A 23,665-nucleotide genomic window follows, 5' to 3' on the forward strand; every position below is an offset into this window, starting at 1 on the left:
AGAGTTTTTGTCACTTTCAAGCTGTTACCAATAAAGTCAAGTTTTGGGCTATGAAAATTGGATGATAATTTTCCGGATTATTTTTGAGGTTGTTTGAAATCATTTTGTAAATCAAAGGAAATATGCTTGAACACCCCAAATTGAAATCCAGAATTTGTTAAGGACATGGATTTGGAGCAGCAGTTATTGGACTTAAATACAAGTTACATTCTAGACTCCATCACAGTTAAGAAAAAGAAATCTTGTCAGACTGTAAATAAAGTATATTAATTGAATCTTGCCTTTAAAATGAAATAAAAATATAAATCAGCAAGAATAGGCATGATGGCACCTAAACAAAATTTTATTGAAGCTATTATTAAACAAAGGACTTACATGAGAACAGAAAGCATTTATCATGTTACCTTTGCATTAACTGACAGATTATCAGGAAAATATGGTTTAGTAAACTCATCAAACACAAAATGCATTAACATTAAAAACTGAAAATAAATATTGATGCAGACTTTTAGTAACTGTCCTCAGATACAAAAACTGATAATTCAACATAATGTAAACATCTGTTAGGGCATATTATTTTCAACTATCACTAGATAAAGCTATAAATCCTGCCTGTTCTCAAGAATGCCTTCCACATACTGGAGAAGGGAACTGTAAATGTCAGCCCCATAGGACATAGAGGGTTCCATGGGATTGAAAAGGTGTCTCACTCTTTCCAAATCCTCACTGTCAAGTGGAGACACAAGTTCTGGAAGGTGAATACCAGTTTGGTCCAAGTCTGCAATGTCCACATCTGGATACTCTGCCTGAAATTAGACGCCATCAATTCAGGAAGTCTTTAAAATACATGCTTTATTAATTTTGTCAATGATATACATATATTTTTTTTTTCAAAAAAGCAATTTGAATAATTTAGAGATGTGTAATCATACCACAATACTTTCAGGAGGATTGACTGGATTCTGAGTCTTTCCAATCTCCCATAGTTGGTTTGGGGTGTAGTTCCGCTCTGTCCTAAGAGAGTGATTGTTCCAGCCTTCAATAAACGTCTCCAAATCTGCTTGGATTCGTGGCAAAAACACATACTGTGCACAAAAAAGGTCAGTACAGTTTGTTGGATCCAACAGTCTGTCTTCCTCAAGTCTGTGAAGAAGATCGTAGTAGATGTTGGTGACAACATTCCAAACGTCTCGCCACAGGCGCTCTATCCTTTAAAACAAAACAAAAATTTTAAACGTAATTTTGTTAATAACACATTCAATAATTAACGCCAGAATACTACACCTGGCAATCAAAAATATGTTTTTGTTGTAAATTAGGAATACCTTTGGTTATGCACGCTTTTGCCAGACATAAAGCTTCCTCTACCACAGCCCCGAACTTCAAACATGTATCGAGCAATGTCAACATTCTCAACTCCTTGGTCTCCCCTCACTCTAGAAATATGAAAAACAAAGGACACAGAAATTGCAGAGTATCACAGTTTAGCAATATTTTAAAGTTAATCATTTAAAGAAAAATGTGAATGTTTTACATTCAACTGTATAATATTTTTAGGGCTCTTTGAGCTCTTATGCAGAGCTATATTTGTAAATATTTTCCCCAAAAGTACAATACACAACTAGCAATGTTAACTTGCAAAGTCAGTGAAATGGTTGTTCTATCACAGTCTGGCTGAGCAGCTGACTATGTGAAGTATTAATATTTGACCCAAGTGCAGTGTGGTACAAAACTTGAATGTTAACAGAAAGCAAGCCGTTTCTTAAGGCTGGTAAAAACTATACAAAACAAAAGGCAGAGATGAAGCTAAACTGGGCAGACTAAAGATAAACATAAAAACAAAAACATGAAACTCGCCGTGGATACAAAGATACCTGAAACCTGGAGCGTAGAAGCAGAGACGCATGGAAACATGGCACAAACGACAACAGACAACATGACAAAGAATGAACAGAAACACACAGACTAAATACACACAAGTGTGATTAGAGAAAATGAAAACACATGGGAAACAGCTGACACTGATTTGACATATTCGTCCATATTTATCTGATCTTCTACATTTGTACTACATTGGTACTCGCCCCCTCATACACTTCGCTCTTTTTCAGCTTCCCTTCTGTCTGTTCCACATGCTTGCCTAACTACAATGGGACTCAGAGCCTTTAGTTGTTCTGCCCCAAGACTTTGGATGTACCTCCACCAGATCTCCGGACAACAAACACTTTCACCACTTTTAAGTCACGTCTCAAAACCCATCTATTCAGAATTGCATACACCTGATTCTGTATTAGTCCATTTTAACTTGATTAGCTTTTATACTGTCATGCTTGCTTTTCTCTTCTTTAACTTATGTCTACATTTTATTTGCAATGTTTCAATATATTGTATTGTTGCTATTGTAAGATAACCTTAAGGTGTTATAAAACGTGTTATTATTATTATTATTATTATTGTAGTATTTCTCTGAAAATATAATACAAATGATAGGAAAATTCAATCATTTCCAGACAGCAAGCATGTGTGTCAGGCACGAATGTGTATTCAAAATATAAGTGAGACTGATTTAAGCCTCTATGCTCTAATGTGAACAGCAAGTTTTTGCATTATACCTCAATGGAAATCCATGCTTCTGTACAGCCTCAAGGAAGAACGTCAGTGCTGTAGAAGCCTTGTTGTTGTTAGCTGCTTTCAAGTACAAGATCTGAAAATAAAGAGACATTATGGAAGTACTAGTACTAGCATCACATTTTCTGCTATTTTAGTGAAGAATGCAAACCTTCCTTGAGAAGCCATCAACACCACCAAACATCACAAGTCCATATCTGTAAAGAGACAAAGACACAGCCCCTAAGAATTCAGCCACTGAGTATAATTAATTAATTGCATTTTTCACCAATAATCAAATATGATATATAAACACTAAATATATATATATATATATATATATATATATATATATATATATATATATATATATATATATAAAACTGCTAACTTGGCGGTAAAGTGATGGCGTAATGTAAAATACAGTGTTTGCATATGCATGAATGAGTTAAATAGTAATGGGCCCAAATGTGCCCTATGACTATTGAGTTATGTTAAACTTACCTAATTAACTTATGGTTGGTGTCAATGTGGAGTAGTGACAGAGGACCAGGAACACTGTATGTCCTTCTGACAACACATCCAAGATTTGCCATCCTTTCAAGGATTCCAGCGCTGTCAACACGACGCATGGAATCCCATACTCTGTTCCACTGCACCCTGTGGCCCAGTGCCCTGAAGCATCCTTTAACCATTCTGTAGCCTAAAAAGACATTCCATAGTGAAAGAATCACAACTGCACATTGGAAGGCACTTATAGTACAGTAAATCAAACTACTAACTAATCATGACATTCAGCTAGTGTTATTCATGTAAATATGAACGGTTGCTAGCAAGAAAAATAAAATAGCCTTATTACAAGCATTATTTTTCACATGAATAACTAACCCAGATTTTTTGATTCCTGTTTTATGGCTGCAATTAAGTTGTCAATTTCATCATCTGATAGTGAGCTGTAGGTTGCCGTTATTGAGAGGCCCCACTCTTCCATTCTTCGTCGGACTGTTTTCTGCGATATGCCCAAAAGCTTGGAGATACAAGGAACGGAGAGGTCCATCTTTATTAGATCTTTGAGGTGGTCTTTGGAAACATAGAGCTTTGGCCTCCCCCGTTCACCAGCTGAGCTGTCAACAACAATGGCAGACCTTCTTGTATCCATATCGGAATGGATGAGGCAGATGAGGTGGTGAAGAGCTTCAACCACCTAAAAAATGGTTGCATTAAAATATTTAGTTGGATGAAATCCTGGAATTCAGTTTTACCATCTTACTATCATTATTCTTATACCCAATCTTTATATTGAAACACAGAACAAAATTTCATCTTGGATTTAACAAGGCAATGGATGACAGGTGCATTTGTATAGCATAATTACTACACTGTAAAATTAACATTATAAGATACATAAGAATGGCATATATTGAAACGATTTTTAAAGATAACCAAAACTAAATCAAATAAACCTACCACTGATGGAACATTAATATGAGCAGAAAGAGAACAGACTAGAGTTGATGCGTTCACGCAGAGGAACTCAATATGATCAAGGTCCAAGGGCTGCTGTTGGTAGGACTGCACCAGCCTATTTTGAAGGTTTTGGAAAACATGTCTTCCTAAAGCCACCTGAAAGAAGAAAAAAATTATTCAATTACTAATATCATATGAAGTGCATTGAAGGAACAATGAAATGTCAAACTGCGTAAAACTCAATAAAACCAAATAATATTCTCATGAAATCTTTTTATTTTGATTAACTTTGTAATACAGTAAAGAAACTGAATTGCATTAAAAATTATTTTTAAATATGTTTTATCCTGTGCCACCTTGCTGTATTCAAAAAATTCAAACAACTTTACTTTAATAATGAAAAAAATGAACCCACCAAAGAGTCACAGGAACATCCCAGGTTCTCTGTTCTGGAGGGAGATCGACCAAGGTCCACTTGATTTACAGTCACCTGTTAAGTAAAACAATCAGGCAATTTTCAAAGATTTACACGTTTCTCTATGGATGTATCATACACTCTACTATTTCTCTCTCTGAAGTACCCTGTGGATGTTCCCATGATGACACAGATGACCCACAAATTTAGTATAGCACACTTCAAAACACATAACCCGATGCAGAAAGACTTTAAAAGTCCCTAAACACATGTGACATCTGTTAGGGTTGAAAATTTACTTTACAAAATTATTAAGTAAGGCTGTTTCTTTTTTTTTTTAAAGATGTACACAACGCAAATGTGCTCATAAGCATGTTGGCACTCCATGTTTGAAGGTTGAGAATGTCATTCAGCGCTGTATTCGAAATATTGCAGGTACACATAGAGTGCAGAGGGGTTTTTTGCAGTATGCTTACAAACACACGTTAATGGTTAGATTAGTCTCTGGATTAGGGAGGCTGAACAAGATGCCGTAAACTGGGCCTTAGAATCAGCATATGTTTTTATTGTCACAGTATATAAGCTGTAAAGCCCGTTTCAGCATTATCCTTTTTGGGAAGCTGGTTCACACAAAAGGCTGGCACTATAAACTTGTAATTTCAACTGCTGAAGCAAATCCAATCTTTTTAAATCATTTTCTCCTGAATTCCTTCTTAAATTTTTGAACAGGACACATCCAGCAAAGCAAATATCAACAGACATTAGCTTACTGACACCAGACAGACACTGCACTACAGTTAACTACAGAAGCATTCTTGGTCAATCTGGTACTGTATAACAGAGTACTTCTCAATGTCACTGCCTATAACAGGGCTCTAGACTAACTTTTTGACATGGGCGCACCGGTACGCCTAACTTTAAAAATTTAGGCGTACCGGCACAAAAGTTAGGCGCACTCAAATTTTTCAACCGCATCGCTTAACACCGCAGTTTTACATGTGCACTTTCTTTGGGGGGGGAAGTCCATACAGACAATATTAATTTCTAAATTATTAACTAACAAACTTGTGCTTAAAGTGCTTTGTCAATATTGTAGAAAATGTTAAAAACTTAATCATCATCTTGGCCTCCTCTGACGACCTGTTTGCTGCTGTCTGCTGCTGAAAGGCCGTGGGGAGAGGGGACACTTGGGCAGTGCATTTACTGCAGCATATAATGTGTTTTCTGGATACACTGTGCTTTTTCAGCATTCAAATATTGATGGCACCGTGTCAGAGCACTGGCTATGAATTTCAGACAGATCAGGCCTTAACTTAACAAAAAAGTTATCAATAGTTCTTTTCATCTTTTCTTATTACCCACAGCTACAGTACATCCACTTCTCTCAGGCCTAGGCTGCTCACTAGGGCTGAGTATCATCACTGATTTCTATAATCCATTCAATTCCGGTTCTCAAAGTCCTGATTTGATTCAATTTAGCCTCAGACAGTCAGAAATATTATAATTCTGATCATTTATCAGTACTGATACACATGAGACTTCATCAGAATTGTGAAAATCACAGCAGATGCCTTTGTGTGAAAGTAACTGAGAATAAAACACAGGAAAACATGAAGGAGATTTTCCTGGTCTGGCTTTTTATAGCAGATAACCTTAAAAATATTCTGCAATTTTGCATAATTTTAAGAAATTTAAATTTCTTCAGTATTGAACAGCAGAAATTAGGCTTTCTTGTCCGAGGTCATTTAAGTGAAAAAAGAAAAAGCGCTGTAAACAACGCTAGACTGGTGGGTAATAAGCGAATGAATAATGCAGAAAACAGATTTGAGACGGGAAACTGTTCCTGAAGTACAGAGAGAGAGAGAGAGCTGTGCAGGAAGTGTGATTTTTATCGTGGTGGAAGCAAAACAGCAAAAGTCAGAGGGAATTCATGACGACATTGATCAAATGTGAAGCGCAGTTTGCTGCTTCTTTTGCTGCAGGCTCGGTGAATTTTGGTTGGAGAGAGGCAAAACCTGCAGCTCAGAATCAGCGCAAAAAGACGTAAACACAGCGCGGACCCGAAGAATCGCTAAGCTCCGACAGCGTGTCCGTGTTCAGGCCGTCGGGTGAGAAAGCCGAGAAAGACGAAGCTGATTCTGATGTGTTGGGTCCGCTCCGTGTTTAGGTCTTTGTGTGGAATCCGTTAATGAATTGATATCGCTTTATTCAAGCTACTCACCTCTCTCTTCCACCTGCACTTTCAACTGGACCACGGCCAATCAGAGAGGTCCCGCCCCTGACTATCTCTGATTGGTTTAGTCCACGATAGGGGCATAATGTGTGTCTGTTGTTGACCACACGGAGAGTTACAGAGATTTTTTTTTTGTTACCGGAACAGTTGGTCGCACCTGTGCGACCAAATATTTATTTTTAGTCGCACCACTGAAAAATTTGGTCGCATTTGCGACCAAATTGGTCGCACTCTAGAGCCCTGTATAAGCTGTCATAAATCCCAAAACGCTCACTCAGGAAGCTTGTTAAGCCATAATTACAGTAGTAGAAGAAAACTGAAATCAGATACTTTATACACACACATATATTTTTGCTGTCAGCAGTAATCTCCTTAAAATGACATTAACCGATTTTCCGTTAGGGCAGCATAACACGTTAGCGCAGTTTGCTCGTTAATGCGTTAGCAGCTACTGAAAGTTAAGCTAGGTCCCCTAACTTTCAGTAGCTGCTGAAAGTTGTTGTATACTGTAATTACTGTAGTATTACTCTAACACAAACTCGGGGGTGACCTGGGACCAGTGCTAAGGTCAAGTCAGAGCATTTCAGTTCCAATTATTACCAAAACGACATCTCATCGGGATTACACTTAAATCCAAACACATAATTCTCCACGATGCTGATGTTTAAGCAGACAGACCGTGCCACACAGGAGACTATTTAAACACATGCAACACTAGGGCTAATGTTGAGAGCCCTTTTTAAGCTATCTTTTGGCACCGTGAAAAATTACAGTGTAGTAAACGAACATGATATTCAAAAATATATGTCTGGACAATTAGCTTGTTCCAGTAAACCATAAACTAAAGCTTACCTGCGCCGCAGAAGCGGCACCGCTGTCCTCCATCTTCAATCTGCAACCCTTCCAGGACCTGAAGGTCCGTAAAGCATCCCCCCGACAGCCAAACCCATCTGTTCTCTGATTGGATTGTTTAATTTGTGATTGACATGACATTGACCAATCAGCTTAAAGGAAGAAAAATAGGGTCAAAATTCGTACTTGTAACTTGCAGGGGTTTTTTTTCTAAGTCCACACACAAATCTTTTTCACACACGCACAAATCTTTTTCACACATACAAATCTTTTTTACGCACGCACAAATCTTTTTTACACATACAAATCTTTTTTACGCACGCACAAATCTTTTTTACACATACAAATCTTTTTTACGCACGCACAAATTTTTTTTACACATACAAATCTTTTTTACAAGTACAAATCTTTTTTACAAGTACAAAATATTTATGACCACATTTTGAGCCCATAGGTGTCCTGCGGGTTTTAGATCTCACCCTGGGTCAACACACCTGAATCAAATGATTAGTTCATTACCAGCCCCCTGGAGAACTTCAAGACATGTTGAGGAGATAATTTAGCCATTTGAATCAGCTGTGTTGGTTCAAGGACACATCTAAAACCTGCAGGACTCTGAGACAGGAGAATCAAGCTCTTCACGTTGAGGACCAAGATTCTCCTGTGTCGGGACCACATCAGTAGATGGTTCTGAGACTGGAGAAACAAGCTCCTCAGGTTCAGGAGCACTACTATGACAATTTCCCACATGCCAAAGCAACGGAGGAATGTGCTTCATTTGAGCACAACACACAGGGAACCAGCAGTCAGTGATGGGCAATAGAGGAAGCCTGGAAGCAAGAAGCAATCCTGGACTACAATAGGCACAAATACAGCTTGGATAACCTAGAGAGGATGTTAGCACCTCGAGTTGTTGAAGGAAAACTAGCTGCTGGCTCTTTTCTCCAAAGATTTGTTCACACATATGCTTGTTTAAGATGCCAAATGTTAATGAAACTATGCATATTCATGTAACCACAATAAAAGGCAGTGCTACAGGGGAACTGACCAAGAGTGCCTGGGGAAGCGGCAGGAACAGCGCTTGGTCCGGTCATCTCCCTCGTCCACGAGATCACACAAAGAGCTCTGGTGCCTTGCATCTTGCTCTTGCTAGTTGCAGTAGGTGGTCTCAATTGTTCCAGCAAGGTTTGTACTTAGACAAGCCTAACATGTTTCATCATGAAAAAATGTGAACCTTATTGCTATTTCCCCCACAAAAATGTAGTAATAATATGTAATCTGACTGGTATTCAAAGGGTATAATTTCTGAATTTGAATTATATATTGGTTTTCATAACTAGCACCGGTGCTAATTTAAAAAATCAAGTCAATGAAAGTAGGAAAATGTTTTAATATATACTAATTTGATAGCATTTTGTGTACGTAAACAGGACGTGGCCATTTTGGCCACGAACAAGCTGAGAGGGAGTTTTTTTGTTTTTCTGTCACTGCACAACAACAAAGATGCATAAAATTCATTGATACTGTTAATTATTGCTAATGTAGACCGCTCATAGTTGTCCAGGATTGTCATGTAACCTGCGAGCCCACAAATCCCATTATTACAGTGATGACTGCAAACACGATCTGAATGTTTAAGCTCAGAGTGTTTGAAAGTACACACTAAAGAAAGTGGTTACATTTCTCAGTTTGCTCTCATTAACATTAGAGAAGAGCGGCTGTGAGGCTTGATCCTGCACTGCCCTGACTTACAAAGCTTGCTCTACCCTAGGCAGTTCAAACACAGAACACGTCTTTGTACAAGCACAAGACATAGCAGGCGCTAAATAAACTAGAAAAGATTTGTCACCTGAACAGAGATCGTGTAGTCTATCCCAGCTGTCATGTGATTTACACATAAACTCCACAGCTCATTGAGAATAGCTGACAGCTCCTGCTTTACAGCTGGTCTGTTATAGAAAGTGTCAGACAGAGGCTATGCAAACATTTGACGCATGCACACAAAAATGGAGGAAACATCAGCAGAGTTTGGGTTATACCACTGTACCTTGATCCATTCAGTCCACTGAGGAACACTGCAAGGAGCAGAAATCCACAGAACAACCTGCATATAACCGATGTGAAAACAGTTACATGGGAAAAGCAGCAATGTTCTGACCTGTAATCAGCTGCTCGTGCATCAAATTCAAATTTTATTTGTTACACACACAACCATACACAGTGTGACATGAGGTGAAATGCTTGTAGCTGCGCAATGCCCGACCATTAAATGACTGTGGTTTTACAGTATTTACAATTTACAGGTTATTACAAAATTTACAGATTTAACTTAGAAATTTACAGTAAAAATGTGCAAATAGCAGAAAGAGATTATAAATTATAGGAAGTGTGCATGAAGAAAATCCAGAGTGCGTGTGGTGATGTGATGTGTGTGAGAGTCCAGTCTTATAGTGATGTGATGTGTGTGTGAGAGTCCAGCCCAACACCTGGCTCAGGGCCCGAATAGCCTGGGGGAAGAAGCTCCTCCTCATTCTCTCTGTTTTGGCCTTAAGGGAGCAGAAGCGCTTCCCAGACCTCAACAGTGAGAAGAGTCCATTGTTGGGATGGGAGAGGTCCATCATAATCTTCCTAGCTTTGGACTTGCACCGCTTGGTGTAGATGGACAGCAGGTCAGGGAGCTCTGATTGAATGATGCGTTCGGCCGAGCGCACCACTCTTTGCAGATCTCGTCTGTGCTGTTCCCAAACCAGGTGCAGATGTTTCCCTTCAGGACGCTCTCGATGGTGCAGGAGTAAAAGTTCTTAAGCACCTTCAGTGGCAGATGGAAGTCTCTAAATCTTCTGAGGAAGAAGAGATGTTGACGGGCTTTCTTAACCAGGGTGTTGATGTGACAGGACCATGGCAGGTCCTGAGTGATGTGGACACCCAGGTATCGGAAACTGTCCACTCTCTCCACTGGCGTGCCACTGATGATGAGGGGCTTGTAATTCCTCGCCTGCTTTGTAGTGAAGTCCACAATCAGCTCCTTAGTCTTGCTGACGTTTAGGAGGAGGTTATTCTCCTGGCACCAGGTCTCCAGGTTCCTAATCTCCTCCAGGTAGGCCGTCTCGATGCTGTCGGAGATCAGGCCCACAACAACAGTTTCGTCAGCAAACTTGACAATGGAGGTGGTGTCTGATGTGGCTACACAGTCATAAGTGTACAGTGAGTACAGCAGGGGGCTTAAAATACATCCCTGAGGCACTCCAGTGCTGAGTGAGATGGAGACTTGTTTTCCCACCCTCACTGATTGGGGTCTGTCTGTGAGGAAGTTGAGGATCCACTGACACAGTGATGTGCTGAGTCCTAGATCCGTCAACTTGGTAAAAAGCTTAGAGGGAATCATTGTGTTGAACTGTAGTCCACGAACAGCATCCTAACATAATTCCCTCTGCAAGTGTCCAGGTGACTCAGGGATGTGTGGAGCAGGTGAGATATGGCATCGTCTGTGGAACGATTAGTCTGGTAAGCAAACTGAAGTGAGTCGATGGTGGCAGGAAGTGAAGAAGTGATGTGATCTCTCATCAGTCTTTCAAAACACTTCATTACAATTGAAGTCAGTGCTACTGGATGGTAGTCATTGTGGCAAGCGGGCTGTTGTTTCTTTGGAACAGGGACAATGATGGACTGTTTGAAGCACATGGGAACCACTGCTTGGGCCAGGGAAAGGTTGAAGATCTCAGTGAACACCGGTGCTAGCTGGTCAGCGCAGGCAGGGATTGCATCTGGTCCTGCTGCCTTCCTGGTGTTCACCCTCCTGAAGGTGTTCCTCACGGCATGCTCTGTGATGATGAATGTAACGTCTTCACTGGTGCACTCCGAGCACGTGCAGCCGTTTGTTATTTTAATTGTTTTAATTGCTGCAGTGTGGAAGAGAGCATAAAACCTGTTCAGCTCATCAGCCAGTGAAGCGTTGGAGTAAACAAACTGGACTGCAGCAGAGGACTCACACACAGCCTGTCTGTCTAAAGGTCCAGCCTCCACCCAGAATCTTGCAGGGGCCTTTCTGAGCCTGAGACCCACTTTTAACCACCAGATGGCGCCTCATTTCAGGGCACAGCCTCTCTCTATAGTTTTGCATGAACTTTTACTAAAGTGATACAGCGATGCAGCTTCAGGTGGTTTTAATTTTTATTTTTCATGCAACTTAGCTTATAAACCAACACATACTTGATACAATTTAATATCAGGTCCCATCCAGAGTCTCAGTGAAATGTTTCTCATGTATTGTTTCAGTGTAAAGGGGGATAAGAGAAGGGTAGACACTATATTCATTGAGTAGATAAAGTAGGCTGTGCAAAAGTAAGGTGAAATGTAAATCTAGGGAAAGGCAGGGATCTATGCCCTGAACACAAGGGAGCGTACTGAGCTTTCAAACCGCTGCTGTCAAACAGCAGAAAATGTTTTCTCAGAAATGAAAGCCTCTGTGCTTTAAAATTCACCAACATGCTAAAATTAAAAGTTAACGGCCTAGATTAAATTTAGTTCTTTGGAAAAAGGTTAATGGTCTCACTCTGCCCAGGAATGTAGCTGTCCTGGTTTACCTCTGAGCAGGAGCATGCATATTTGTTAACTATGTGAGCATGTCCTGTAGAGTGACCACATGTCAACAGCATTATTATAGTAGGTTACACTGTAGTGGCGTGATATATATCACCAGTACAGAGGTCAGAGGTGGGTGTACCTCACCACTGAACCAGGACTCTTGTGCAGAACACATCTCATAAGTTTAATGAGTGTTCTGTCATTTAGAGCCACAGCAGTTCACACGTCTAAACTCAGCAGCATTCAGATTTTGTGCCGCCTCACAGCGGACAGACTGATGACCTGTCTAGCGTGTACTCTTCCTCTCACCTTATGAAAGTATGAATAACCACTTTGTGTGTGTGTGGAGGTTACAGATTTAAAGATGCTATGATTATTGTTTATCAGAGACCTGGAGAAACAGGATTATAAGCAAGTACAAGTAAATAGACAGCTCAGGTTGGGTGCTTTGGTGGTCTGAAGTTAGAGAGGCAAAGTTGAGCTTGCTTGTACATGTGCAGAGGAAGGATTGTCAAAGGATGTTGAAGATGGAGCTGCCAGGCAGGAGTAAAAGAAGACAACCTCAGAGGAGGTTTGTGAATGAAGGAGGACAGAGGGTTGGTGTGATGTGGGAGGATGCTAGAGATAGGGTGAGATGGATGAAAAATAGTAATTTGTTGGACAAAAGTCAGATTTATTGAAAGTTTCCTCTGACAAGGGAATTTTTGTACCATAATCATAATTCAACTGACACTATTAGTTTCTATAGCAAACCTTCTACAGCCGGCAGGAAGTGCAGCTAGGAAACGGTGCACTGAAAGACAAACCACTAACAGCATAATAAAATAAATGTTGCATTATGATCATTTTATCTCAAGTTTTTTTGCCTTATCAACTGAAAGTTAAATTTGATTGACCACATAGCCTGTTTTTTCTGCCCAAAGTTAACATGAGAGGGAGAAACAGCAACAAAATGTGTGTGTGTGTGTGTGTGTGTGTGTCTGTTAGCTGCTACTTTAGCCAAGCAGCAGTGTGAGTACAAATTACAACCTAAAAAAGGCAAAAAAAAAAAAAAGTGACTTTTATGCAGCCAGGGAGCCCGACTGTCGCTGTGGAGCTGCTTACAAATTGTTGTAAAACACTCCAAGTTACAGCTGCAAAATTAAAGCAGGTTCTCTTCCATTCCTGAAAAGTCGACTCGTGTTTCATCCAGCAGTGGCTCCAAGCCACAGAATGAGACGCTTCAGAAAACATAGCAGGACCGAGGATATCTGTGACTCGTCCTCCCCTTTCCTCTATTAATGTGTTTTCTCTTTTGTGATAAATGAGTTCAAATAAAAGCAGCTCCAGCTTTTCAGATATTTTAAGATAAAATTAAAAATTTTAACTGGATCTATGAGGGCCGGCTGGCTTTTGTATACAGCACACCAGAAGGTGACCAGAAACTTGTCGCTCCTGACATGGGCGTCACTTATGGCTGCTGTAATGGCATTTGAGCTTCTGATGAGGTCACGCATGAGGCGTTTTCATAGTGAGACACGAAACGAATGCTGAATGAAATAATTTGAAATGTTTCTGCTGAGCTATTTAACAAGTCAGCAGCGCCGCTGTGTGGCCAAATGAGCGTACTGCATCAGAAATCAAACGAGTCGCTGAAAATGAGAGATGTGGATAGTTTTCCATTGTTTCTAATGCAGGACGCTTCGCAGAGCATCACGCACACAGACAGACAAACGTCTTTTTAAATAAATGATATTAAAAGGCTGACTGATGTTAATCAATGATGTAACAAAGTAAAAATACTCCATTACTGTACTCACAGAGTTACAGTATTCGAGGAGTCTCCTGAGAGCTTTGTTTTTACACCAAACATCTGAAGTCAAACGTCTCCACTTTCTCCCCCCTCACATTTCCAAAATGAGCTTCTTACTTTAGGTTTAACACATTTGATATGAATCATTTATTTTGTGGCCACACACCGTCCTGATTTCAAAATGATTTCAGAGTAAAACGATCCTGCTGGTGAATCATCAACAGTGCTTATCACGCATGACTGATGTAGTAGAATAGAATTAGTAGAATTCATGCATCATTTAATGTATCAAATGAAGGATATGTTTGAAGAAAGAGTTTCTAACAGTGTCTTTTTGTTCCTTACAGTAGTTAACCGTGTAACTTTAATGTCTCAAACTTTAAACTTCCAAACCACCAGATTCTTTTAACATTAAACAAAATACTGTTTGTAAATATTAGCTTTTATTTCTCCATATAAAATGAAACAGAAGCTTTTCAGGTATCTTGGAGGCATTTGTGATGAGATGAAAAGATGTGGAAATCTGTTCAGCATGGCTTATTTCTGTGTATCCTCAAGTGGCAGACCCAAAACACGATCCACATTTTAGGATTAGGATTTCAGTTTATTGTCAACACACACGGGGTGGCTGTAGCTCAGGTGGTAGAGCAGATCATCTCCGACATTCACACAGAGTGTGTGTGAATGTTACTTAGAAAGCACCTAGAAAAATGTGCTTGTGCGAATGGGTGAATGCACAAGTTGTGTAAAGAACAGTAGAAAGAGTAGCTCTATAAGAACCAGTACATTTGCCGTTTACCATTTACATGTATAAATACAGATAAGGCCAGTATAAATGGTGGAATAATTGGGCTGTTTATATCACCCGCTGCAGTGCCTTGCGGTCAGCAGCCGATCAGTTCCCATGACAAAGTGGTCAGGATTCTACAGAGCATCCTGGTATTACCTCACCCTGTGAGGATTTTAATATGTCAGATTATATTCTTTTTTTTTATACATTTGTCAACAGAACACAAGTTTCCACTGAAATCACAGAAAACATACCTGACAGAATCCTTTGGTTGTTCCATATCCACCTGCACAGGAAACACTGGCAGGAAGACCAGGCCAGTGTTTCTTACAGACCTTTGGTTCAATGACAGACACGTCCACCACCGTCGGCTCATCAACAGGTTCGCCACCTGAAACACTTGATTTTCTTTTAGGTTTATTTCAGCACGTGGAGGCTGAATTGTTTGTACTCTGTGAACTAATCGAACGTTCACACACAACTGGAGACACAACATGAAGTAAAAAATAGAAACACATTTTCATGTAACCAACGGCTGTCAGAAGTCAAAGGTCATTTTTATTTGATGCTATTGCACTTAATTGTGTTTTATTTTCCCTCGAAATAACATCTGCCTTATCAATAACTTCGAGTGATCTGATCAATAAACACAAGTTTGAAAAAGTTTGTTTTTGGATGAACTTCATGAACAGGAAATCTAACTCACAACCGGTCACAGTGTGCAGCAGTGAGCACAAAGTCTTCAGTGATGAGGAATTCTCTACAGACATGTTGACCCTTGTTATTCTGAACTGATCCCATGTAGGGTATCGAGTTGTCCAGAGCTTTTGTTCCATGAATAATTCCTGTTGAAAACTCTGGTAAATTAAAAAAAAAAGAAGATGATAAAGTTAGTGTGCCGTTTACAGCCGTAAGATAAATCAGATATATTTGATGTTCACACTGATGCCTTGTAGACATGGTAGAAAACAAAGAAGAAACTTGTGAAGACAGTGCATGGTGCCAGCAGGAAACTCAAACTGTCCTTTACTCAGTAGAAAGACTTTTATACATCACGCGTCTTAGTTTGAAGGCTGGTCTATCGTTATCATCTCGACTTCCTGTCATGCCAACCTCTCTGCAGTGCAGGTTTGATGTACCATTATCTAATGTCAAAAGGGGGATGGTGCGTTACAAAGCAGCGAGAGAGACAGAAAGGCAGCAGAGTTCAGGTAAGAGTTGGATTTTAAATAGAGGGCTCTGTGTGCGGGCAGGCGGAGATGAGGATCCAAATGCAGGACTCAAACACAGAATTGTAACTCAAAACCTCAGCTTTATTGCTGGAGAAATTAAAACATGAACTGAACAAGGGTAGTGAACACGAAAATACTGAACACAGTATAAAACACAAAGGCATAATCCGACGGTACGATGCAGCACTGAGCAAGGGCAAACACAGGGCTAATATACACAGGGAAGTAATCAGGGAATGGAAAACAGGAGGGAGACACAGCTGGGAGAGATTGGGGCTAACGAGTCAGGGGATTGAAGCTGGACACACTGACATAAGACACAATCCTTCAAAATAAAACAGGAAACAATACACACTAAACTAAGACACGGACAGAGAGAGACAGACTAGACACTGAACTAAACCAGCAAAAAACATGAGAACACAAAACCTAAGAACTAATCCCTAAACAAGAAGAACTAAAACATAGATTAATCATCATCATCATCATCATGATAACCAAAAAAAGCACCACAAGAGAATAAGAAAACTATCCATAATGCAAAAACACCAAAACATAACAACTCAAAATACTGGGTCAAACTGACCCAGAATCGTGACAGGTAAGGAGATGTCATTTCAGGACTTAAACCAGACTCTAAGAAATTGCTGTGTCTAATTTTGCGATGCTGCGAGTAACAAACTGGGTTGAGTTTGGAGGTTGAAGAGGAACTTTCCCTCGCCAGGCCTCGACAGCCGTCTGTGTTTATCTCATCTCAGTTTATCTCACGCAGCGCAGGGCTAAATTTAAAATTATTAAATACTTAAGACAATGTATATTCTTCTATGACAAAAAAATACAAGTGTTCATTTAAGCAAATAAACAGAGCCGTAAGAGATGTTTTTCAGAAACTGTTGTCTTTATTTTGATTTGCAACTAACAATTTTTTTTTTAAATTTGTAGTTTTTGTTGTGCTCTCTATTATGTGAACCCCTCACCTAATTTGTTATGTTTTTTAACAAATTAAAGCCCAACAATCAAATGATCCCCTGTGAGCAAGCACTAGGCACGGTGGAAAGGAAAAACTCCCTTTAAACAGGAAGAAACCTTTGACAGAACCAGGCTCAGGAAGGGGCAGCCATCTGTCGCGACTGGCTGGGGGGTGAGAGGCAAAAGAAAAGAAAAATGAGAGCACAAGTTAGCTAAATGTTGCTTATGTTGTCTGATATGAACAACGTATGGTTTTCTGGACTGTGGATGAAAAGCAGTCCATCATTACTAGTCTTTAAAAAGGGACTAATCGATCACCAAGGTAGCAATATGGCTCAAGGAGGCCATAGACAGAGTTAAATAGGCAATCACTGTTAAGCACTGAAAAGCCCCAGTAACCTGCAGCTATAATAAGGCCTACTGCAGCAACACCTAAACCTATTTTAAGTAGGCGTTTAGCACCATGACGCCATGAACCACTAGTCGGCACCACATCAGGAGATGGTTCCAAGGCCGGAAAAAAAAGCTCCTCGGGTTCAGGAGCAAGATTCTCCTGTGTTGGAACCACATCAGGAGATGGTTCCAAGGCAGGAAAATAAAGCTCCTCGGGTTCAGGAGGAAGATTCTCCAGCTGCAGAGGTTCACCAGTGATGTTGTGAACAGCAGCTAATATTTTTTCTTCCTCCTCCCTTCTCAGCTCATCCTTAAGATTATTAATTATTTCTCTTTTCATTTTAAGATTTTCATAAAGTTCATCTATGAGATCTTCGTTATGAACAATCTTGAAATTTTGCTTTTTGACTTTTTCTTCCAGCCAAAATATTTGCAGTGTAAGACTTTCTGTTGTGCTGTTCAGGGTGCTCAACTCCAACTGGAGTTGTTGAATTTTCATTTGAAGCTCCATAGGGTCAGGTATTTCTGTCTCCATCAACCCATACAGTCTTTGTGATTCCTCTCGAATCTCTCCGTCAGACTGTAAATTATTAAATGCTTCGTTTGACATTTCTTTAAACTCTTAATGCAAAGTGTCGACAAGAAAAAATGTTTGCTTAATTGTTTAAGTTTAAAAACAGTCCCTTTCTGAAAGGTTTCTGGTTTGCTAAACACAACTCGCTGTTTCTGAAAATGTTCCAAGTAAAACTGTGTTTGCAAAGGTGAAGAGGGGCTATTTATAGACTTTCGTGGCAGCGAATTTGACGTCAGCGCTCTTTGAGCCTTTGATCCTTTGTTCGATCACAGGATCACATGACAGCTGTGCGTAATTCTGCGCATACTCAGAGAATACCCATTGTGACGCACGGTTTTGTTTTGTTTTGAATTTTTTAAAATACCCTGAAAACAGTCCAAAAAGTGTTGCCAACTTAGCGATTTTGTCGCTATATTTAGGGAGTTTTCAAACCCCCCCTTAGCGTCGTTTTTTTTTTCTAAAAAGCGACTAGCGACAAATCTGGCGACTTTTTCTGGTGTTATTGGAGACTTATTTATGACGACTTTTGACGTGAAAGCGCTTGTTGCTCTCAACAAGCAGCGGGTGCTGCCGTGGGCACCTCGCTCGTGCCAAAGCGCTCACAGGCGGAGGATAGTCCTCCTCCAGCCGCTGTCAGGGCAGGAAATGTTCACGTGCGTCCAAACTGCAAATGAATCGCGCACGAGCAAAGCCGCCGCTCCCGCATTGACTGTAACGCAGTCAATTCTTCTTTTACTGTTATGCTGTTTTGTGGATCACAAGGTTTAAAACTACTTGTAAACACACACACAGTAACTCCACCCTAACCTGCAGCTGCAGCGCAAATAACAACGAAAATTGTTTGTAAACGTGTCCTGGAGTTTACAGGTGCAGACAGTGCAACAGCTTCCAGGTCATTTATTCTGCCAATATGGCAAGAAGGTCATAACTGCTTCAAGCACTGTCTATATCAGGGGTAGGCAACGCCAGGCCTCGAGGGCCGGTGTCCTGCAGGTTTTAGATCTCACCCTGGGTCAACACACCTGAATCAAATGATTAGTTCATTACCATCCCCCTGGAGAACTTCAAGACATGTTGAGGAGGTAATTTAGCCATTTGAATCAGCTGTGTTGGTTCAAGGACACATCTAAAACCTGCAGGACACCAGCACTCGAGGCCTGGAGTTGCCTACCCCTGGTCGTACACAATGTTCATGATATTGTTTAATTATGATTTCAAATTAACAGTTTAAATCATGTGAATTGTTTTATAGACATTAAAGCTTTAATATGAAAGGAACAACTCTTTTTATCTAGCTGTAGTGTCACTTTTCAAGAAAATCTCACATGGTCAGGTGGGAGACATTTGATGAGCTGACACTGAATGACCTTTGTACCCTTCCTCAGTTCTGCACTCAGTTCTCCAACTTTTGTTATGGTTCAGTCTGGTTTGCACTTTTCTGTGAAAGGAGTAGTAAACTCTACTCTTCTAATATAGCAAATATTTTAGTCTTATACTTTAGAGTATATTAATTGGTTTTCTTTTAAGAATACACAAGAAGTAGACTGTATTGTTATATTTACATTTACCTTTGGGGCAGAAGCTTAAGCTTTTAGTCTTATATTAGTGGATCCATCTAATTTCTGACTCATTGTCCAGTTTGGGGTTGTGTTGGAGCTCTGCTCAGATTCCTAGATCAGCAGAGAAAACCATTCACACCTTTGACCAGTTTATTATCACTCTGTATATTTTATTTTATTATTTTAAATATTCTACTTATTGTTTACTCTATTTAATTTGTAAATATGTGTACACACACACACACACACACACACGTAGAAAAATATTTAGTATACACATCCAGAAATGCATATACTATTATATATTGTACATATATTTATTAGTTTCAGATGTAGCCATTAAGTTTTTGGACTGTGGGAGGAAGTCTGAGTATGCAGAGAGACCACACAGTTTTAGGGTGAACATGCAAAAGAACAAGAACATGACACTAATCACGCTTGTGTTTGCTCTGCTCTTTGTGTCCAGCTCCACTCATGAAAAGAAAAGCAGAACTAATATTACTGTTATACAGGGCCAAGTCTACCTGAGGCACAACACGCTGTCAGAGGATGCCCCCATCACCATCATATTGAAGGTAGGGATGATTTTTTTTTTTTTTTTTTACAGAGGACTGATCCTCACTGCAGGCATCACTGTCTGGTATGGGAACATCACACAGGCAGAGAGGAAGGCTCTGAAAAGAGTCATAAAGACTGCAGAGAGATCACAGGGACAAAACTTCCTTCCATGTAATCTGTATGTACAATGCTGCCGAAAAAGAGCAGAGGGAATTATCTGGGACTCACCATCCAGCTCACTCTCTGCTGAGACACAAAAACTGTACAAAGTGAGACACAACAGAGCGGACCGGATCATTACACACAGAACAAGGTTTTTCAACAGCTTCTTCCCCGCCACAGTCAGACTGATGGCAAAACAAAACACTGGACGCGTGAAATAATACAACACTACCTCACCTCACTTCGAATGTACAATGTGATAAATCACTGTCTGTTTAATGTACAATATGCTTACTGAAACTGATTTGAGAAACAGGTGCAATATTAGGTAAAATATTCTAAATATCAAAAGGTGCAATACTATGTGTGAAATACCCAGAATGCTATTTGGATTCTCGCCAGCAAATACGTGCATTACCACCCTCTCTGTACAGAGTTGTCATGTAGGAAATACTATTAGTAGATTGCTCTATTTTTCGCTTTATGTCTACTTTTTACTTGCTTTATTTCCACCTCTCAAAAATGTAACTTGTAACTTACCCACAGAACTTGTGAACGGTTCAGAAAATATAACCCACAGGATTTGAGAGAAAAGGGACCAGTAAGTGCAAAATGCAAACTTATTTCAGGCATTTCAGGTTTGTTCCTGCAGCACTTTCTAGAAGCACATATGTAGCCTAGGGTTGCTTACTGTGCCCATTCTTAGATGGGTCTTTAAACCACCGTAAAACTACACTCATACATGAAGAATACAAAACTCAAACGTCATTAAAAACCTAGAAAGGATATGATGCAAGGGACAAAAAGTTAAAAGGAGGGACATAAAGCAATAAACAGCAATAAACTCAAAGAAATCTTTTTGACTTTTGATCTTCACCTTCTTGCTGAGTGTTATAAGAGCACTGCTGCCTCTCATGTTTGTGCAGGACATCTGAAGCTACAGCCAGTGTTTGGCTGGCTTATCGTAGCACAGAGGAGGCCTCTACGTGCTAGTAGTGCTGATTTTCTAACACTGGAAAATAACTCAAAATGTTAGAAATATTCCAGTGTTAGAAAATCAGCACTGCTCAGTGTTAGCCATTGTTAATCTTCAAAACTGACTAGGTTACTTTTAAACATATAACACTGTCAAAAGTGTTACAGGTTTTTTTTTTGGTTTTTTTTTTACAGCCACTAGGACACATTTCTCAATACTTAGGTCACTTTTGCAAAACTCTTCACACAACTCCTCTAACTGACCTTCAGCTTGGCAAAGCAGTTCATTTCACATTCAAAATGCACTACAACTACCAAAACACTTTATTCAGGTCTCAAATAAACTCATTCTTCCAGAACACTAGCAAAGGTTGACAGCCGACAAACACACTTTGTCACCCACAAAACAATGACCTAAAAAACACTAACAACATGTAGCATTACACAGTGTTTTCTTGTGTAAAACAAGGACACATCTCTGTTTATAATTTCAATATATGTTACTGGAATGAATCAGACATCATGTATTTATGTTTATGTTTATGTATTTTTATTTTTTTGCACTAAGTAATCCCAAAATACAAGAATTTGTATACACACCATCCACTGATACACATACAATAGTAATGCTATTCTACTCGGTCTTCTCCATTTGGCCACAGGTTCTCATCCACATCACATCTTATGTCATCTAGGGCGATACACCTAGGAAAGAATCTCCTGGCATGCCTGATCCATCCCTGGCAATCTTCTGCTGATATTTCCAGGCATCCAGCATTCATTGCATCCAGGAGGGACATTTGATCATGTGGATGATGGTGGTAAAGCTTCCACCGCCATGAGGAAAAGAATTCCTCTATGGGGTTGAGGAATGGAGAGTAAGGTGGGAGGAAAAGAGACTCCATTCTGGGATGGGCTGCAAACCACTTGGTGACTGCACGGGAGTGATGAAATGCCACGTTGTCCCATACAATTATAAATGTTGGCTGATTCCTTCTCTCTGCATCCCTTTCCTCACCTAGCACAACCCGTCCATAGAGATCATGCAGGAACGCAAGGAGCCATTCAGTGTTGTATGGCCCAATTAGTGGTCTGTGTAACAGCAGTCCATCGGTGGATATTGCTGCGCACATTGTGATGTTGGCACCCCTCTGGCCTGGGACAGTCACTGTGGCTCTCTTCCCAATCACATTCCTCCCTCGTCGCCGTGCTTTGGCCAAGTTGAAACCTGCCTCATCCACAAAGATGAAAATGTGGTGCGTTTGCCTGCCTTCAATCTCCATGACTCTCTAACATAAATCCACAAGGCAACATAAGCTGTTACAGTAGTAAATTTGTAAAAATTGTCTTTGTGTGTGTTTGGTTTTGTTCAAAACCAGATCTGTATTTTATTGTGATCTTACCTGGACATACTGGTTCCTGAGTTGCTTGACATGTTCAGAGTTCCTCTCAAAAGGCACAGTGTACAACTGTTTCATCCTGACCTGATGTTTTTTCTGGACTTTAGAAATTGTTGTTATGCTTACACTGTGAATATTTGCGAAAGTAACGTTGTCTGCCAAGACTCTGTCTAATTTCAGTGAGTTTTATCCCATTGTTTCTGATGACCATATCAACAATGGCAGTTTCCTGCACATCAGTGAACATCCGTCCTCTCCCTCCTATGTGAGGTAACTGTTGAGTCCTAAGCAGAAATGCAACAAAAATTACACAAAAGCTTATTTACTTCTGAAATGTGCAAATGCCCCTGCAGAATACAAGTTACCTGTTGGTTTGCCGGAAAACTCTAACAATAGATGCCACTGTAGAGCGTTGCAGATTTGGCTGCACTCTCTGACCAGCCTCTCTCATTGAGTGACCATGATTTACTACATGATCAATTACAGTAGCTCTGATCTCATCTGAGACTACAGCTCTTGATCTTCCTCTTATTCTTCTTCCACCACGCATACCTCGCCCCCTCCCAGCCACTCTTCTTCCTCTTTCAGCCACTTCTCCATTTCTGGCTGGGTCCATGTTTACATCACAAAACAAACCTATTCAGCAGTTGTCTCCTTTTGTAATGAAATTGAAGGCGTAACACCTGTGTAGATGTTCATCTACAATGAGAATCAGCTGTTGCTGGTTAAACTGCACTTTTAGATTTAAAATATGTTTCAATAAAATATTGCTGTTGAATTTTGCTGTCTTATTCAGTTTTGCATTGTGTTATTGTTTTGACCATAAGTTTAAGTTTTGAAAACAGTATGTAAGTACATGCAAAATGTCCTGTACGTACAAAGATTTTTGGCAGTTGTGTCTGAGTGAGAAAATAATTCATGAAATTTGAGAGATGTAGTCATTGAATGCATTTTGTGCCAAAACAATGATAACTGATCCTCAGTTTAGCCCACATAGACTTCTGTTGTGCTCACTGTGTGAGGAGTTTTGCAAAAGTGACGTAAGTATTGAGAAATTTGTCCTAGCGGCTATAAAAAACTGTAATTTAACACTCAACAGTGTT

The 23,665-nt window shown here is 39.9% G+C and overlaps 1 protein-coding gene and 1 long non-coding RNA gene across 2 annotated transcripts; one reads left to right on the top strand and one right to left on the bottom strand.

The window, feature by feature from the left end:
* Positions 1-336: 336 nt before the first annotated feature.
* Positions 337-7,963, bottom strand: LOC146664686 (uncharacterized). Its single transcript, XM_085411504.1, has 10 exons — positions 7,575-7,963; positions 4,490-4,564; positions 4,075-4,230; positions 3,496-3,811; positions 3,112-3,310; positions 2,780-2,825; positions 2,613-2,704; positions 1,326-1,436; positions 933-1,209; positions 337-806 (listed from the first exon to the last, which is right to left on the bottom strand). Exons 1-10 carry the CDS (start codon positions 7,713-7,715, stop codon positions 600-602), a joined length of 1,620 nt encoding a protein of 539 aa, XP_085267630.1. The 5' UTR covers positions 7,716-7,963; the 3' UTR covers positions 337-599.
* A 7,697-nt stretch (positions 7,964-15,660) lies between these two features.
* On the top strand, positions 15,661-22,186 carry LOC146664687 (uncharacterized). The gene is made up of 3 exons (XR_014912522.1): positions 15,661-15,951; positions 19,934-20,042; positions 21,825-22,186. It is a non-coding gene; the product is annotated as an uncharacterized LOC146664687 (long non-coding RNA).
* Positions 22,187-23,665: the final 1,479 nt, after the last annotated feature.

This window comes from Rhamphochromis longiceps, linkage group LG7 (genome assembly GCF_057381845.1).
Source record: "Rhamphochromis longiceps isolate RC_006_pf linkage group LG7, R_longiceps_female_GT1.1, whole genome shotgun sequence".
Classification (NCBI taxonomy): Eukaryota; Metazoa; Chordata; class Actinopteri; order Cichliformes; family Cichlidae; genus Rhamphochromis; species Rhamphochromis longiceps.

Coding starts and splice junctions, on each gene's coding strand:
- LOC146664686 (XM_085411504.1), bottom strand. CDS start 7,715: ATGTCATGTCAATCACAAATTAAACAATCCAATCAGAGAACAGATGGG. Junction 1,210..1,325: donor AAAAGCGTGCATAACCAAAG/GTATTCCTAATT, acceptor TTTGTTTTAAAG/GATAGAGCGCCTGTGGCGAG. Junction 807..932: donor ATCCTCCTGAAAGTATTGTG/GTATGATTACAC, acceptor GTCTAATTTCAG/GCAGAGTATCCAGATGTGGA.